The sequence below is a fragment of the Mus caroli genome, chromosome 3, assembly GCF_900094665.2.
Source record: "Mus caroli chromosome 3, CAROLI_EIJ_v1.1, whole genome shotgun sequence".
NCBI classification, from domain to species: Eukaryota; Metazoa; Chordata; class Mammalia; order Rodentia; family Muridae; genus Mus; species Mus caroli.
This window is the reverse complement of record NC_034572.1, coordinates 47934262-47952168: the sequence shown is the minus strand read 5'-3', so window position 1 is coordinate 47952168 and position 17907 is coordinate 47934262. Positions and strand designations below refer to the sequence as shown.

The window sequence follows — 17907 nt, the reverse complement described above, 5'->3', positions numbered from 1 at the left end:
TCAACTTAATTTTTATTTAGAATGACATTAATGAGTACTGTATTCATATCATTTCAATCCCCCATCTCCCCTCTATTGCTTCCTGTGTTGCTGTCCCCACGCTTAAAATTCATGACCTCCTGTTCTTTAATTAGTCTCACACACACACACACACACACACACAGCCTAATGAGTCCATTTACTGTTGCTGATTTATGTGTGTGTTTAGGGCTGGCATGGGGTTAGATGTCCCGTTAGGGGGCTCTTCACTGGAGGAGGCTGATTCTCCTTCTCTCACCAGCCGTTAATTGCCTGTAATTCCCAATCTAGGGGTGCTGTCTTGTGAATGTTTTTGTCTTGGGTGTCAGGGTCATGTTGTGGGTGCATCATTGGAGTGAGCAATACAAGCACAGGTGGTAGGCTTACCTAAAGCGCTTGTCTTGCCGCAGCTTGTCGTGCAGGGATTTCTCTGCTGGTTGGATGATCTCTCGGAATATGTGAATGGCACCATTCCTTCCCTGCTTGCTTCCTCTCACCATGCATGAGTTTTCTATACAGATAGCCTAGCAGTGGGAGGAAAAACCAATGATGCCCCTTTGTGTGTTTGATGGGAGGTCACTAGAGTAACTAGGCCAGAGAAGGCAGTTTCTTCTCTCTTGTTTGTAATGTCTTGAACATTTGACTGTGCATTTCTCATCTGGTCCTGCCTCCAGCCCAGCCACGTTATGTATGCATCAGGCTTCTGCATTCTGTCAGTAAACTGCAGACTTTGCATAGAATTCTAATTCTGTTTTCTCCCCCATCATCCTGTTCCATGTTTAGCTACTCTTTATGCTAATATTAGCTATGAATATTCCAGAATTCAGTGAGTCATATAATATAACATTCATTAAATTTTCTTGACTGTAAGAACAATCAATTATATGTCCAATCCTTAATTTAATTCCACTTTTAAAAACTTGATGTATGCCTATGCTTTATTTAATATGTGCACATGTATAATTTAATGATTTCAGATGTCTAATATAAAGTATAATAAAGTACATGTATATATCACTGTATTCATATGTATAATTCAATGTGTATATATGTGTTGTTTAATATATATATGTATAATTTAATATATGTGCACATATAATTAGAAGTGAAGCTCACTTTCTGAATTATTTGAAACATGTGCCTTGCCATCCTGAAGCCTTAGTAAAGAGCTAGCTACCACCTATCATTTCCATTTCTAGGCAATGCTTCCCTCCCCATGAAGCCTTTTAACTGCATCCATGTGGAGACAGGGTGGGGTATGTGGAGCAGTCAGAGTGTGGATGGGAGGGGTGGGGAATGGAATATGGAGTGTAAAAAACGAATTACAAATAAAATTAATTTTTTAAAAACATCCGTCCTATAAAGTACAAAGTATTCTATGAGGCAAATGCTTACGCTATGGGGAATCTTCTGGGATATAAATGAGTATTTCAAAACATAGTTTCTTGTTAACTGGAACAAGTGCTAGTTATCTGCGATTCACAGCACATTGGTACTCTCTCCTAAGTTCCTTCTGCTGAGATGTCTTTATCTCTGATCATATGGACAGTTAATTTTACAATTGCATTTGCATGTGTGTGAGGAATATTCTTTATTTATTTATTTATTTATTTATTTTTGTTTTTTTTTTTTTCGAGACAGGGTTTCTCTGTATAGCTCTGGCTGTCCTGGAACTCACTTTGTAGACCAGGCTGGCCTCGAACTCAGAAATCCGCCTGCCTCTGCCTCCCGAGTGAGGAATATTCTTAGTGACAATTCTTTGACCAGCATATGCCATGTGACTCTCAGACCACTGTAGATGGATGCTAGATTCGAGTCTGATTCACCTACCGTCCGATACACAAAGACACGGAGTTGTTTGCCTCCAATGGTTTCCAGTATCTGTCCATTGTAGAGGTCGCTAAGGCCAACTTTTACTTTCAATATGTGATTTTGCAGAATTAGCTTAAGAAGGCGTTGGTCCATGCTCAGAGTGTCATCTGTGAATCAATTCATTAGGGAGGAACATTATCACCTCAGAGAGCATGGCAGGGAAAAGAAACTTGGATGTCTCTAATGCTGTTCAAGCAAGTGTACCCCTCACTCACATCATAAAAGAGTCAGTTAGACACCCAAAGCCAACATGGCCATCTGTCAGTACACATTGACCTATCACCCCACCCTTATTGGCAAACAATAACTTCATCTACATAGGGACCATTTAGTTTCATGGTGGTCATTGGCAAAATCTAAACCTTTATAGTGTACCAATATTTTTCTGGCAGGTGTCCATTTGTCACATGGGTGACTGTTGATGAGTCACATGTAAGTTCATGCTTACTACTGGCTAAGGGATCAAAGCACACAGACTCTGAATGTGTCATAGAGCCAGAACACATGCTCATTATCATTCTAAGGGGAATACTGTATTTCTAGAAGTTCTAATCTCTCTAATGAATCATTTTATATATTACAACTTAGTATTTAAAAACATTAAAAATTTGACTTTTGTTCACTAAACATATCCTCCTCATATCCCTGTGAAATAAGGTTTTAGAACCAGATCTCAGCATATACCCTAAATATTGTCAGTGAGTACCAATAACTAGATGACACAAACATACTTCACATCATGATCCCAAGTAACAGTCTCTTGACTTTCTACATTTATAACTTGACACTGGTATATTCTAGATTGCCAAATCTAATCAACATTTTCTAAAACATCTATTATTTCTTGTTGAGAATAATCAAGGGGAAAGAAAGGAAGAAGGGAGTGAGTGGGAACAGAACCCAGCACGTACCAGAGAACGCATTGTTCACAGGTGCTAATAAAGTGTACTCTCCATCTGGCTTCAGAGACGAGGCCAAGCCTAATTGGGCTACCAGGTCGGTGAAAGTGGTTTGCTGTTTTCCAGCCAGCTCAATAACTTGTTTGGCTGTAAAATAAACAGTTCCCATCTCAACAATGTCTTCATTGTTACGATCCCTATCCCAGGGTTCATAAATCAGTGCATGGCTCTTTTCTACTCTTGTAAGCTATTTACTTGAGTGTCAATCCAGTAAACCCCCCACCACCCTTCCTTATTATGAAGGTTCTAGTTTCCACGTGAGGGGTTTGATCAGTTCAAATCACTTTGGAGGCAGTTTTTTTCTCTGTCGTCCTAGTGTAGTTTTCTTGAACATTACTCAACTTTCAGCCCGTTCTACATTGTGAGTGGCAAATCCTTTCTTTTACTGAATGTTTACCATCAGTATGTCATCTTTCTGTTGCCAAGTAATACACTAGCAGTGTGAAAAACCCTTTATAAATACTAGATGCTGGGCCAAGGTCCTGCATGGGCTGTGCATGGTTGCCCAGGCTTTGGAGTTAGCACTCAGTGAGCACACAGACAGTTTGCTGTTTGTTCTTTGGGCTATGCATTTGATCTTCATGGATTTGTTCTCCAGATAACCTTAACTGGTAAGGGGAATGGTGGCTGGGCTCTGCTCACCAGAATCAGGAATGAGGACTTCATCAATCAGGTGGATGACACCATTCTTAGTCACAATGTCTTTCTTGTTCACCATCTTGATTCCATTGATGGAGATACTGTCGCCTTCACACCCTATTTCAATAGTGTTTCCTTCCATGGTCTCAAACACGGCTCCTCCCGTGATGGCCTCGGAGCACTGGAGGGTATTTAGGATGTGGTACTTCATGAGAGCTGGGGAGAGAAAGGGGTGGAAAAAAATCAAACTTCAGGTCAAGGGAAATACCGTTTTATCCTTAAATTGTGCATTTCATTGTAGAACTAAGTTCACCAAGGAAATATGACACAGATGTAAGTATATTAAAATCTTAACTTTGCATGTTCTAGGAATGTGGGTGTTTTAAATCAATGCTTGAACAGAAACAGTTTAGCTTGGAAGAAAGAAAGGAAAGAGAATATTAACTCTCCAAATTATTCTTTGCAACATCAGGAGGAAAAAAAAAAAGGAATGAAAAGAGAAAAAGGAGAAGCCTTGAAGCCTTTAAGCAGTTTGTGAAATTACCCGTTAGTCATGACTCTTATAAAACACTCAAATAGAATGTTGCATTAACTACTTCCAAAAGACTGTTCATGATTGAGAATATAGTTTTAGAACCTGAGGGCAAGGCAGGCCATTTTCCCCAGACAACATTAGAAAATGCAGACAGTTTCATGAAAAGCACCTGGGGGAATCTATCTGACCCTTGATATTATATCGAGGCTTACATCTTCAACGCTTGTTGGCTTAATTTGGAGATTGAGTGTATAAAATTAGTTAGCACAAGGCAAAGACTATTTGGCTGTTGAAAGGGAGGTTGGAAAAGATCCAAGTACATTTGAGAATCGATATGTAGTGGCTAAAAGAACCATATAACTTTCTCAGTTCAGCATAAAATTAGAGCTGAAAAGTATTGTATAATATGCATTCCATATTAAAATCACTCCCCAAATTACTCTCCCACACTTGATTAATTTTCCTTTTTGATTTTAAAAAAGATTTATTTATTTTGTTTTATAAGTGTGAGTGTTTTCCTGAATGTATGTTCACACACCACATACATGCCCGGTGCCTACAGAAGCTAGAAGAGAGAATCCTATTTTCTGGAATCCTCCGGTGTGCTGGGAATTGATTGTAGGTCCTCTCTAGGAGCAACCAGCAGTCTTAAGTGCTGAGCCATCCCCCTGGCTCGTTATACCCTTTCATCACATCTGTAACGGATTTGCTTGGAAACAACACAAATGACTGCAGCCTCACAGCTGTTTTTATTAACAGTGATACTTGCCTATTCTTCCAATCCTTTGCATGATGTTTTCTAGAGCACCTCACATTAAATGCTTTTGGTCTTTCCTATCACAGCTCTCATCATTGGCAATGACTGGTCTTTTTCCATTGCCTCCATCCTAAGTCTCTGGGATTAATTCTGGGAGAGGAAGACATTTTCTTACCTTCAGAAGCCACTTTGTCTCCCATGATCCTTTCTAGGACACCTCGTGGCAGTTTCTCGAAAGCTTCATTGGTGGGAGCAAAGAGCGTGAAGTGACCATCTCTTCCAAGGGACTCCAAGAGGTCAGAGGTGATGGCAGCTGCCTGAAACACAGAGGACTTTTAGAGGATGGCATGGCAAATCCAAAGGAAACTTGCCACACACTTGGCCTAGTGTGTCAGGAGGGAGTTCACAGCTTCACCAGAGACATCTGCTCTTGTTAGATGGTTAAAATAATACTTTTTGGCCCAACTAATTCTCCTCAAACTATTGGCTAGAATGGAAAGTCTGCCAGTGTTTATCCGCCTGTAGCAAAATCCAACAACATGCATAGTCATTGAACCAACATGTTCTAAAGATTCCAATCATAGTGTAACCACACAAAGAGCCTTTCTTTATCAATCATGTTCAAACATGTATTATTACTATATGTGGGATGGTCTCTCGTTTGTGAAATAGAAATGGTTATTTCATTGACTATATTGGTACAGTTTGCCAGATCTGTTGATTGGCATTTTCTGACAGTCTACAGATCTTGTCAGGGGGAGGAAGCGTTTCAGTGACTCATAGGATTCTGCCACAGTTCTTACTCTAAATGATGAAAGGTCATCTTCTGCTTCAAGGAAGTCTTGGATGGAGGTACCAATTTGTGTCAGGACACGGTCAATGACATGGACGACACCATTTGTGGCAATCTGGTTCCCATGGATGACTCGAGCACAGTTCACAGTGACAACCTGCAATCATGTGAAAGAAGTCAGATCTAGTCATTGACTGCTAAGACAGGAAGGCGATTTCCACCTTCCCATTTGTACTAGTAGGTGTGGTGTAAGGCATTACATGCTGAGTGCCTATGCTGGGGATCTAGTAGGTATAATGTAAGAAGTCTGCATGCTGAGTGCTGATGCTTGAACATTGCTAAGGCTTGAACATTGTTGAAGAGAAAACAGAACTGTTTAGAACACCAGTCAATCCAAAGCATTTCTGGAAATCCAAACAATTTTCTTCATTTGAGTTATTTATTTTTACTTTTATTCTTTAATAGAAACAGTTGCAGACTATCTCTGATGTAGACCAGAGTATTGTGTAAAGAACTCAAATTAGCTCTGAAATGAATTCTGAGAGAGGAATGAAAATCACCGTTGCAAAACTGTCATGAGGTCTTAGTACTGCCTCCTCTCTGGAACTTTATTTTCATCTCTGGAAATTTTAATGTCGAACAAAAAAAAACCCCTGAGGCCCTACTGGCAACTTGCCATAGTCTTACTAATACAAAGACACAAGAAGCTCAAGGAGCATGCTATGCAGAGAACGACTAGAGGGCAGCCATCAATCACCCTGCTGATGGTACACTTCACTGTCTGTAAGAACCTGCTTGACACACATTGCCCCTGACTGCCAATCAGTCCGTCTTTAAGAGGAATCAGTTGGATTGAAATTTTACATGGCCAGGGTATTTTTCTTCTTCATCATAATACAAGCATTGACCTCACCTGGGCAAACATTATATCCTTCCTGTGAACAATTTCTGCTCAAGGGAGCAGATAAATTAAAAAAAAAAAGACTCAGAAATAGAAATTTTATAAATGAATGAATAAATAAATAGATAAGTCCTTACCCCATTGGGATAATGGTTAATAAAAAGCCCCAGATTGTTGTACATTGAAGGAATAACCATGCCGTGTTTCAGGTCCTTGGTTAACATTCTCTTATTAACCATGTGGCTGTGTAAAGCATTCAGTAGCTCAACATTGACATTGTTCTCCAGTCCTCTGCGAATGTCCTAGGAAGAATGGAATAAGAGTTAATCTGCTGTGGTTTGCGATTGAAGTCTTCTCTATGACATATTTTCACTTGTGTGTGATTGAAGTCTTCTCTATTTTCACTTGTGTGTGTGCACATGTCTGTGTACACCATGTGGGTGAGAGTGTGTGGAGGAGGCCTGCACCTGTTCCAGGTGGGTGTGAGCTGCTAACGTGGGTGCTGGGAACCAAACTTGGCTCCTTTGCAAGCATTCCTAACTGTTGGGTCAGCTCTCCAAACTCCTGTTTCTACTCTTTTGTGACCTTCCTGTTAGTTACATCATCACTTGTTCGTAGAAAACTGACAAAGATAAGAGGATTATATTATTTCAATTGACTGAGGAATGTTGGAATTCCATGGTGTCAGTGAAGGGTTCCAAATCTGATAGAATGCTTGGATAATTTTAGGGCCAAAAAAAAAAAACCATTTTAAATATATTTATGAAGAGGCAATCTTCCTTTATGTAGCCATATCGTATGTGGAAGAAGTAGTAGTAATGTGCAGATTGGAATTACTGGGCTTCCTAGGGAAACCAGTACCAATCCACAGCTTTCATAGTTGCATACACTAAGGCAAGAGGCAAAGTTTTTAAGGTGTGGGCAATGGGCAGGCTGCAGTTCCGGGAGGAAATATCTAACTTTTACCACTAAGGTGAGGATGCCCAGGTGTGGTCTGAAGGAACCTTGAGGGGCTGAGGTGCAGAGCAGACAAGGGTCCACGACTCAGCATGAACACAGCAAAGCTACAGGACACTGTGCCTCAGAGGCTTCGCTGAGCCACCCTTGACATTGTGAGTTCATCTCCACATGAGCGTAGTGTAGAAACGCATTTCTCTACTAGTTATGTAAAGCTGGAAATTAAGGGATCCTTCCTTCATAGGTTACTCTGTCATGAATTAGTCTGTTCATAAAATCAAATATTGTTTATAACACTTGGTTTAAATATACATAGATAGATATCTACTATTCTGACAATCTTGGAACAGCAATCTATGTGGCAGGTGGCATGTATGTATAAATAAGTAAGTATAAACTATTATAGCTTCTCATTTAATGCAACTATGTTTATAGCTATGTTATTTACAAACTATAATAAAATATAGCTATTGTAATATAGTTCCTAATAGATTTTTAAATATAGCTAGGCATTTTAACTTACCTTTCTAATGGACATGCTATCTGAAATGGCATATATTTTCTTACAGCAAAGAAGGTAAGAGAAGAGGAATAAAATACTCTACTACTACTACTACTAAATATTCTTTCAGTTCATTCATCTTCCCATTAAAGAGATTGTTTCCTATGACAGAGTGAACACATGCCACTGTGCCAATGACACTTTAAAAAATATTTTCAAGTATACAATAGAGAAATATTAAATGTTCTTGGATTGTTCATAAGTTGATCAATTAACATGGAAATGGCAGTGTCCCACAGTAAGTGTCTCAGAGAGTGAAAAGGCTGAATTACAGAATCCAGGTTCTCCCAAGCCTCGTTACTCGGCGCGAAGTACGTGTATGACCCTTTTCCTTCAATCTCTTCTCTCAGCTTCGAGACATCGGAGTAGTGCTGAGTGGTAGTGGCTCCCACAATGCCCAGCGTGCCATAAACATGGTCAATAGGCATCACTGAAAGAGTCAGAATCGAACAAATGCTTAGAAGTTGATTTCCAGAATATTCTTTCACAATCATTCAAACTTTACCTACTCACCAATATATTGAACTGCTCAATTTAAGCAGTAAGAGCCCAGGAATCACCTATTTTACACAAATACACAAAATGTGCGTTTTGAGTATTACGTAATAAAGCTCCATTCACGCCAGTATTTCTTATATTCTTGGCGTTAAGGAAGTGAGCTTTAAAATATCAAACTGAAGTAGCATTTAGTAAATCCTGCCACCTCACTAATAGTTCAGCCAGCATTTTTAGAGAATATAACTAGTTATTTTGCCAAAAGACAAGGTGTTTCTTGCCTTCATTGAGACTGGCAAGGATAACGTGTGTGCGGCAATGCTGGGTCAAGTCTCTGAGCAGCAGGTTAGGTTTATACCTATAATTGTTATGGTTCTTGGTCCCTAAAGCAATAGATGGACATGGCTCTCTCCATTTTGATTTAAGGAAAACATATCTACTACTTTTAGAAGGTTGTCCTGGAGCCAACCTGATGCCAACCTGAAAAGATAGATCTAGCACTCTGCAGGCTGCCTGCTTTTCTGATGCTGTTGATTTTAAAATTAGAATCACTTGGGGCTAGCCATAAAGTAAATGACTACTTTAGTGAATTCCCTGAGACAATTATTAAATTAAATCTTAAAGCAAAATAACACCAATAAGGTTAAATTTAATAAGGTTTCAGGGCAAGTCCATGCCTGCATTGAACAAAACACATCCTAGAGCAAACTGAGTCCAACAGTTTCCATGGGAGAAAGCCTGTGGTATAACATGACCTCATCACCAACAGCATTAACCAAGCACTGGGTCTCAGTGAGGTACTAAGTGAGGTACTCGATAGCCTTTCAGCTGCTCAGGCCTGTGTGCATTGCTGACACCAGCTTAGCTCCTCGTTCTGAACATAATACTGTGCCAGGGGCTGTCTATGGGTTGGTGTCCATGACAGTAAGTGCTTTAGAGTTTATGTGCAATTAGAGGCCTGGAGGACCTGTGTCCGAGAGGAGACCCTTCTGTGGTGGAGAAGGAACCTGGAGAAGGGTGATGATTGGAATTGCATGTCCAGAGAAAATGATAAAGCAACTTCTTTTATTGGCAAAATTCGGGGCAATCACATTGCAAAGCGAGGGCCATTACACACTCAGAGCTGGTGAGCTAGAGATGTTGCCTTCGTAGGTAGATGCCCTGCTTCTAAACGAGCTCAAAGAAGAGCATCTGAGCTAGTTTCAATTAGGCTCCATGTTAGTATCTAGTACCATCAGCTTCCTGTGTGTGAGAAGAACGGTCTAAGATTTCACCATTATGGTAAGCATGTGATTAGCACAAAAGCACGAAGAAATTTCTTAGGTTTATGATTGTTCCAAACCCGTGCATACACACACCTGTACACTCATGCACATGTGCACACCCGCACATTCATGCATGCACACACTGTTGGTGTGCTGAACTGGTTCCTCACGGAAAAGCTCCCATGTACAATCAATCTAGAAATGTAGATTTTACCTGCGGGGCAGCCTTTCATCCCTTCCATTCTCATATAGCCAGGGCAGCATTCATATAGCACAGTGCTGCATAGAGGGGGGAAATTTCAATATTAAAAGAGAGAACTGCAAACCATGTACTTTCACATAAGATGAGCAGAATATTAATTATTCCTACAATGTGCTAAGATTGTAGAAGCCATCTTTTGTTTCTATCCTTCAGATACCCTGCATCCTTGAGGCAGTGGGGGGAAAGTCCTAGATCTTGGTACTGAAGGATGGAGTTTAGTGTGCATTTTCTCTGTATACTAGACAGATGTACTTAAACAATGTTCTTGATATAGCAGAATTCAGTCTCCCAACAGTATAATACGGGAAGAGCAATGATAATATCAAAATACAAATAGTTGTGAATACCGAAAGTTTGTCTTTAGGATAACTGTGTTAGCTCTAAATACCAGCAGAATGCTCATTGGCGTATGGTACCTTGAAACTAGAAATATACTAACCCAACTTTAATGTATGAAATCCTATCTCGTGTAAAATTGTTAGTATGGATTATAGATTTCTCTAGTGTTTACATATATACACATGATATACTTTGATCAGTTTATTCATTTTTACCCTCTTCTGTCTTATTTCATCGCCGCCCCCCCCCACCCCATGCGACAGTGTCTCATGAGACCAGACTGGCCTTGAGCTCCCTATGAACTAAAGGATGACCCTGAACTTCTGATTCTCTATGGTGAAAGCCATCATAGTGGTTTTATGTGGTGTTGGGGATCAAACCCAGGGCTCTGTGCATTTGGCGAAAGCAGTCAACCAAGTAAGCTCTATTTATAACTAAGATACAGAGTTATTTTTAAAAAATTATCATTATTTATTATTCATTAATTTATCAATTATTGTTATTAATTTAACTGTTCTATACAAATTTAAACTTTCCTATTTTGTTTTAGCTTTTTTTAATATTTTTTGTAATGTCAAGAGTTGTCTCAACTGAAACAAGGGAACTGCATGTGACCCCAATGCAAATCTTCATTTGCCCCCTTGTGACAATTATATTTCTTCATAGAAATTAATTGAATGTTCTTGTGAATTTGATTTAAGCACATCGTAAACAATAAACATAAGATATGTCTATAGTAAGAGACCTGAAGATCAATGAGATGAGGACAGGACACTGTGTTTATGAGACAAATGTCTACACCAAACACTAATACAATCTGATAATCAGCTCTGAAGCAGAAAAAGTCACGCTGGGGAAGGGGTGAGCTTGCAGAACAGTGGCCTGGGATCTCAGCTGAGAAGTGGACAATGTATTTATCTGAGGGGATGTTTCAAATACAACAAAAATGTTTAGGTTTTGTTCACAGAAAGCACATATGCTACACACAAATCCATGTTTTTTATACGGCCAGGAAGTCAAATAAAGCAAGAAAAAGGCGTAATAATTGCTCTGCACAGCTTGGAGATGGGGAATTTGTCCTCACTATCTGAGTAGTAACAAAAATGTCACAGAAAGCCAACTGAACATGTCACTTGCACCAACAGGGAGCCTGTGGAATGCTTTATGGAACGGATTCTACATTATTATAAACAGTGCCTTAAACCTAAGCCTAGGGATGCTAATGCCTTCTTGAGACCTGGCCTGTTTCTTTCTAGTAATTTCCCAATGTCGGTGTTTAACCAGAAGACAACTTAGAAAACTGCATGGCACAAAAGATGCTGGCAAGAACGTGGCAGGAAGGGAGTGGAGGGCAAGCCAGGCTTCTTCCCTGTCCATTCCATTGGTTTCTTTGCTTAGTTGAGATTAGCATTTGTATTTGTCTCAGTGAAGAGATGTAAATGTGATTTTGCAATGGAAGCTACTGGAGGAAATTTTGCTAAGAGGACATTGTTAAGGTTTTGGTAAAATGTCTGGCTACCAGCACAACTTTTGGTTAATGGAAAACAAGAGACTCGACTTTGCTTGTGTGACAACTTTGGCATCTCTAATATAGTTACGTTGTGAAAATAAGATGACCTTAACTTCCAGAAAGAACATGAAAATACTTCCCTTAAATACTCAACATAGGAAGATCACTGACTTCCCAAGGTTAAATAGTTCTGCATTGAGTGTTTGTCCCAATGGCATGAGGATAGAAATTATCTTTCTATGTATGTATGTATGTATGTATGTATGTATGTATGTATGTATGTATTTAAGGGTTTCTCACTTTGGAGCTCAAGGTATCCTAGAGTTTGTAGAGGTTGTAGAGTCTTCTTGCCTCAGCCTCTTTAGAGGGTGCCTGAAGTTCACCATGGTGTCTTAAGTAGATATTCAGATCCTTCAGTCCTCAAGGCTATCTCATAGAAGATCAGGTTGATGGCAGCAAGGGGCCCTTCCATTATTTTCAACACTGGGATGACATGAGCTACCCTACCTTTGAGACAGCAACCTCTTTGTAAAATGATAAATTGGACAAGGGATTAACTTGTATAGACCCAGTGTTCTTATTTTTCTTACCAATAGCTATAGTGAAATAAATCAGCAAATATGTCTACTACATAGTCAATCATGTTTTCCATCTCTAAGTTGATCAGTGAAATATACAACAAAGCCATGGGAGAATCATCCTTTTAGCTACAGGAATATTCGACCAAGTGAAGGGCTTCACTGTCACTGTAATGGTTTCCTGGGGATCAGGCAGCCTGTGGAAAGTGCAACATCTTTCTCACTTTGTGCTTCAGTGAAAATTCAGGGGTAAAGTGAAATCTTTATCATGATGTCTAAATGACTGGAGAAACATCTATTTGTGCTTTTACAATTTGACATTTCATATCAATTTGTTCTCCTTGATTCTGAGTGTGTGAATGTGTGTGTGTGTGTGTGTGTGTGTGTGTGTGTGTGTGTGTGTGTAGATATAAGACGAGCAAATGAAACACAGAGTGTAATAGGTTCTCTTAAGACAGAACAGGACAAAACAACAAAGAGTGTACAATGAGTAGAGACCACATTTTTTCACATAGACTCAGGACGTACCACACGGTCACAGGGTCTGCTTTGGCCTCTTCAGCTTATGGACTTAGAGAAAAATCTACTCTTATAACAGTCTTCCCTGCCTTCCCCTGTGCATGTGCCTTGCTTTAAAAACACATGAGTTTGGACAGTATATGCAACTGGGGTGTGTGCCCAAGAAGAGGCGAATACCATCCTGTAGGAGCTTCAAACTGTCAGTAAAGAAAAGGGTGAGACTCACGTTTTCTTCCCGCAGATAGCACCTTGATACCAGTTCTTACAGGAGCTGAAGTATTTCTTTTTGGTGCCCAGAATTTGCTGGAGGGCACAGACGTTTGGGCTGGAGATAGAGGGGGAGGAAAAAAAGAGTTAATTGCTATGGCACCTGCCTCTTTCCAATTACAGGCCAGGTGACTGAAAGAAATGTTTGGGTGGAGTCCTGACATTCCAAGAGGAGACCTTAACTTTGTATAAAGCTAACTCCTGCCCCACTTCTATTGACCTGCTGGCAAAAGCAGAAGTCTAAGAAAGATAGGAAGAGGAGGGAGAAGAGGAAAAAGGGAGGGGGTATAGGAGGGAGGAAAGAATGTAGGGAGGGGAGGGGTGAGGAGGAGGGAAAAGGAAAGGGGGGAGGAAGGGAAGGCAGGGAAGACCAATGTATACTTGAGACTTATACCAGTATTTCAAGAAGTTAACCTGGCAGAGATATTTAAACAGAATTAGACTTAACAGAGTTTTGATTTATGTACAAACTACTGTTAGTAGTGAAAAAAAAAACCAATTGCTTTAAAACTAAGCATTTATGCATTTGGAAGATGGGCAGCTTCAGGATTTACGGATGGTAAAGGACACAGGTCTTACTTCACACTCTGCTGTGTGATTCCCTAGGTGCTTACAGAAGTATATTGGTGTTAAAAGTAACTTTTGAACAATGCCCTTACACAAAGGAAATTTGTTTCTTTAAAGAGAACAAGTAAGGGTATCCTCTATTGCAATTTTAAGCTTGCTTTCTCTTAAAGGGATGGAAATTCTACTCCACTGCTAAGCAGACTGCTCTGAGAACTCAGAAAATGAAAATCCCCCTAAGGCTTAGGGAGGAATGCCAAGAGTCCCATGCAAAACATGCAGATGTTTGCTTGAGTTACTAAGATGTTTCTAATAACTTTTTAAAATCCTACATTTATCCTAGAAGATTATAAAAATACTCCAAGAAGCCCAGAGTTAAAATTTCACATACAAAACAAAGGAAATTTGCACTGATATCTTGCAGGACATCTCAAAACCTTTGACATGATACCATTAAAGTGCAGACACTCTGATTTTGAAAACCATATTCTGCAGTAATGGAAAGAAATAAAATGCCAAGTAAATTGAATTACTAAGGATTACCAAACTTTATTTTGTTAATTACACTAAAATTAATAATCCACATCAATTAATAATACTTGCTATGTTGATAGCACTTCTTATGAGCTTAAGGCATATATATCATATGTCATAGTAACTGTGTATCTATCTACATTTATATATATGTATATTTATAGAAGACCCATTATTGTTTCTTTTCCTATTACCTTGCAATAAGTAAATCAACAACAGCTACCCTGTGGTGCATTTACAAGGAACTTCATGCATATTTCTAGAACAAGTTAAGTGAGACAAAAAGATAAAACAAGCCAGGGACTTACCCCTGATCCCGACCCCTGATGCGGCTGTGAGCCAGGACCTTGTCATAGTAACTGTTGGCGTTTGCAGGGTTAATATCACACAGGAACAGCAGCAGCAGAGCATATAAGGGCAGGAGAGGAACCATCTTCAGCCCTGAGCTCCGTCCAGGAAGAGATCTGGCCTGTGCTCTGGAGGGCTGAGTTTATATAGCTCTGGGCTGTGGGAGGGAGCAAGGCTGTGGGAGGGGGCGCTGGGCCAACCTGAAGCTTGCAACGGCCTTACAGAAGCACCGGCAGCCCAGGACTGTCCCTGGAAATCTCCTGGGTTCTGGGCAATCTGAACTCTGTCTCCTATTTGTTTTCAATCATGGTGAGCCCGTTTTTTTTGCTTCTATAGGTTTACATTGCGAAAAGAGCTGATTCTGAGTTTAGGGATCTCTCTGGCATCTGTATCTGCCACCACACTCTGTGTCTCTGAGCTCAGTTACTTTCCTGGTTTGATCTGATCGCACTTAAATCACTCCACAGCAGAACACGGAGGTTATTTTTCACCAGAAGAGAAATCACAGGGGGGATTTAACCCAAATCCTGGATAGATGTACAATGCATATAAAGTGTGACTTCCACAGCTTATGTGGAAGAGGCACATGCCCCTTGAAGTCCTATGAAACTTGGGCCATGTCTTTTCAACTCATAATGAGTATAGAGGGTTAAGTAACAAAGATCTACTTTGGGAGAATTTCTCTAACTTTTGAAATATATATATATATATATATATATATATATTTCTCATAATTTTACTTTTTATTGCTTTCCATTACACACACACTGCATACTCTGATAAGCCCTGGAAACAAGTATTACTAATCCAGAAATAATGTGGCAATTAAATGCATATTAAGAAACAGGGTTGCTGCCAAGAGTATCCTTCTGAGTTTTATAAGAACAACTGTACTCTCTTGGTGTTGAACTTCGGCATTCTTAGCTGAGGGACGACACATTTCTCTTTTTAGGTCTTCACACATGACCAGATATCAGATGCAGAGAAGCCTTTCAATGAAGAAGCTGCGAACATCCGAAGCTTCAGTAGGCAAGGAATGGAAACAGCCATCAGTCTCTGTGAATGCACACATTTTAGAGCATCTCTAGAGAGGGGGGTGTTTTCTGTGCTGTGTTGTGAAGCCCCCCCACACACCCATTTATGGGTATCAGTATTGTTTTCCCACTGACAAGGCAAAGACACTATGGCTGGATTCTTTATGTTTTACAGTTGGGAAAGTTGAAGGGAGGCCACATTAGTCCAGAGAGAATTCCTTATCTAGAGAGATGTGTAAGCTTCCCATGGGAAGTTTCCTTTCAGTGTTAAAATAATCCTGCAACTAACAGCTAATTTATTAAGTACACAGCCAAACAACACAGTTTGAAGATGAGTCAGAGGCCTCTGTCACTTCTGAAATTTTGGTATTAAAGGATTGAAAGTGTATAAAACTATCTCGGGAGAACTGGGAGAGAAGCTATCATGGAAAGTAAACTATGTTCCTTCCAGGGTACTTGTGTGATAGAAATCTAATCTCTTATTTATATTTATCTAAATGAAACTATTCTAACTTTAACTGCCTTTTTTTTTCTTGTTTGCTTTATAAATAGCTTTTGCTGCTCTTAGTTTGTACAAATGGTGGGCTGTCGGTAACTGCTCAATGAAGAGGCAGCCCTATCTTATGCACATAAGGTCTATCTGATATCAGCCAACTGGCTGTTAGAATGTTTACTGATGAGGTTACTGCACTATTCTGACAAGCAGCACACATTTACTGTTTGGCACAGGGTAAAGCATACTCTTGTATGACAAAAAAAAAAAAAAAATCTGAAATAGTTCCACTCTGAGCATCACGTTTGAGACTTACCAAACTCCCATCAAGTCAACAAATGCCAACCCTTCGAAAATATTTACCAATTAGGATCAGTAATGACATCAGGGAGGGTCTTCCAAAAAAAGAGCCGGAGCCACACAGACCACCCATAAATCCAGAGAAGAACAAGAGCAGAGATTTTAGATAAAGATGAAGAAGTCAGAGTGCTTGAGAAACAGGCCAGGTCAGGAGAGTGATGCCGTATGTTAATTGTTGGGAGAAAGTCCAAAGCTAAAGCCTGGCTCTGAGCCAGTTTGGGGACGGCTGAGAAGAGGAAGGCAGTTTTGAAACTGAGAAGGGAAGCTAGCTGGAGTTGTGGAAGAGACTGGGGAAAAAAAATCCACAGAAGGGCACACACTCTTCCGGGGCTCTCATCAAAAGTCGCTCTCCACACAGGGCCCTTTCTCTTCAGCTCTGTGAAACTATCCTGACACCACTGACCCCTGCAATTTTCCTACCAGTTGGGAAGATGACGGAAATCATGAAAATGAAGTCTGACTTTCCAGGGCTGCAAAGTCTGACCCAGAGATGTAAGTCATTAATGAGAAAGAAATGGTTCATTATGTAGCTGAAGAGAGATAGTGTGTCTGAGAAACAGGGCCGTTTGTCTCTAGCCACGGGATGCTGATTTATAGGCAGTTCTCTGTTATCTGGCCTCCGGAGACCATGAGGTCATTACACTGCCACGCTTACTCATCACTGTGAAACCAACATCAAACTCCAGCAGTCCCTGGGACTCCTCACGGACTCTGCACTCTGTCAGCCTGTGCACACAAACCATAAGCAGGATGCCCTTGGTCTTGATTGTATCGCTAATTTTAAAAAAATGCTTCTATATTAACACGTGGTCCATAGGTTGCCATGGTACATGAGCTCAAAAGTTGCTTACATGTAGAATAGATAATACGTGTAACTCTTATCACCCAGCCAAGCCTTGGAGTCCACCCTGCACCTTCTTAGGAAACATGCTTCTCACAACCTCCACACCCGATCTGTGTCTCCACTAGCTTTCTCTAGTCCCGTAAATGGAAACTCTACGCAAGACTCGGTGATCTTTAGTGTCTTTGACTGAGGCCACTTAAAAAGAAAGATGGTTAGCTTGAAAGAATTTAAATCAAGAATCATGTTCTAATTTTCCATCTTTAAAATGTTGTGTATACATGAAATAAAATTGAGTATCACCAGCCAGCCTACAGAGGTCAAGAAGGTGAGCTATAGGTTTGGATATTCAGATTGATAGATTGTAAAGGCTACCTTTATGGAGTGGGGTTTCTGAAGCCTTCTTTTCAGTACAATATTTCCATAGCTTTCCACTAGTGCCCCCCCCAACACAGTCTGTAGTGACACAGGAAAGACAATGGAACAATACTCAGGGAAAGGTGGG

The 17907-nt window shown here is 40.1% G+C and overlaps 1 protein-coding gene across 6 annotated transcripts in view; it reads right to left on the bottom strand.

Moving 5' to 3' along the window:
- Postn (periostin) overlaps nt 1–14831 on the bottom strand; it is a 29083-nt gene extending 14252 nt beyond the window's left edge. For 5 of the 6 annotated variants that reach the window (XM_021157326.1, XM_021157325.1, XM_021157327.2 and 2 more), the window contains exons 1-11: nt 14635–14789; nt 13188–13286; nt 9968–10032; nt 8266–8423; nt 6612–6776; nt 5584–5730; nt 4956–5097; nt 3492–3704; nt 2802–2936; nt 1849–1997; nt 406–542 (exon numbers count right to left, since the gene is read on the bottom strand). In XM_021157326.1, coding sequence (XP_021012985.1) covers nt 406–542; nt 1849–1997; nt 2802–2936; nt 3492–3704; nt 4956–5097; nt 5584–5730; nt 6612–6776; nt 8266–8423; nt 9968–10032; nt 13188–13286; nt 14635–14759 — 1535 coding nt within the window. In that variant the 5' untranslated portion in view covers nt 14760–14789. Of the gene's footprint in view, nt 1–405; nt 543–1848; nt 1998–2801; nt 2937–3491; nt 3705–4955; nt 5098–5583; nt 5731–6611; nt 6777–8265; nt 8424–9967; nt 10033–13187; nt 13287–14634 lie in introns of all 6 variants that reach the window. The other variant, XM_021157324.2, reaches the window with a different exon arrangement.
- Nucleotides 14832–17907: the final 3076 nt, after the last annotated feature.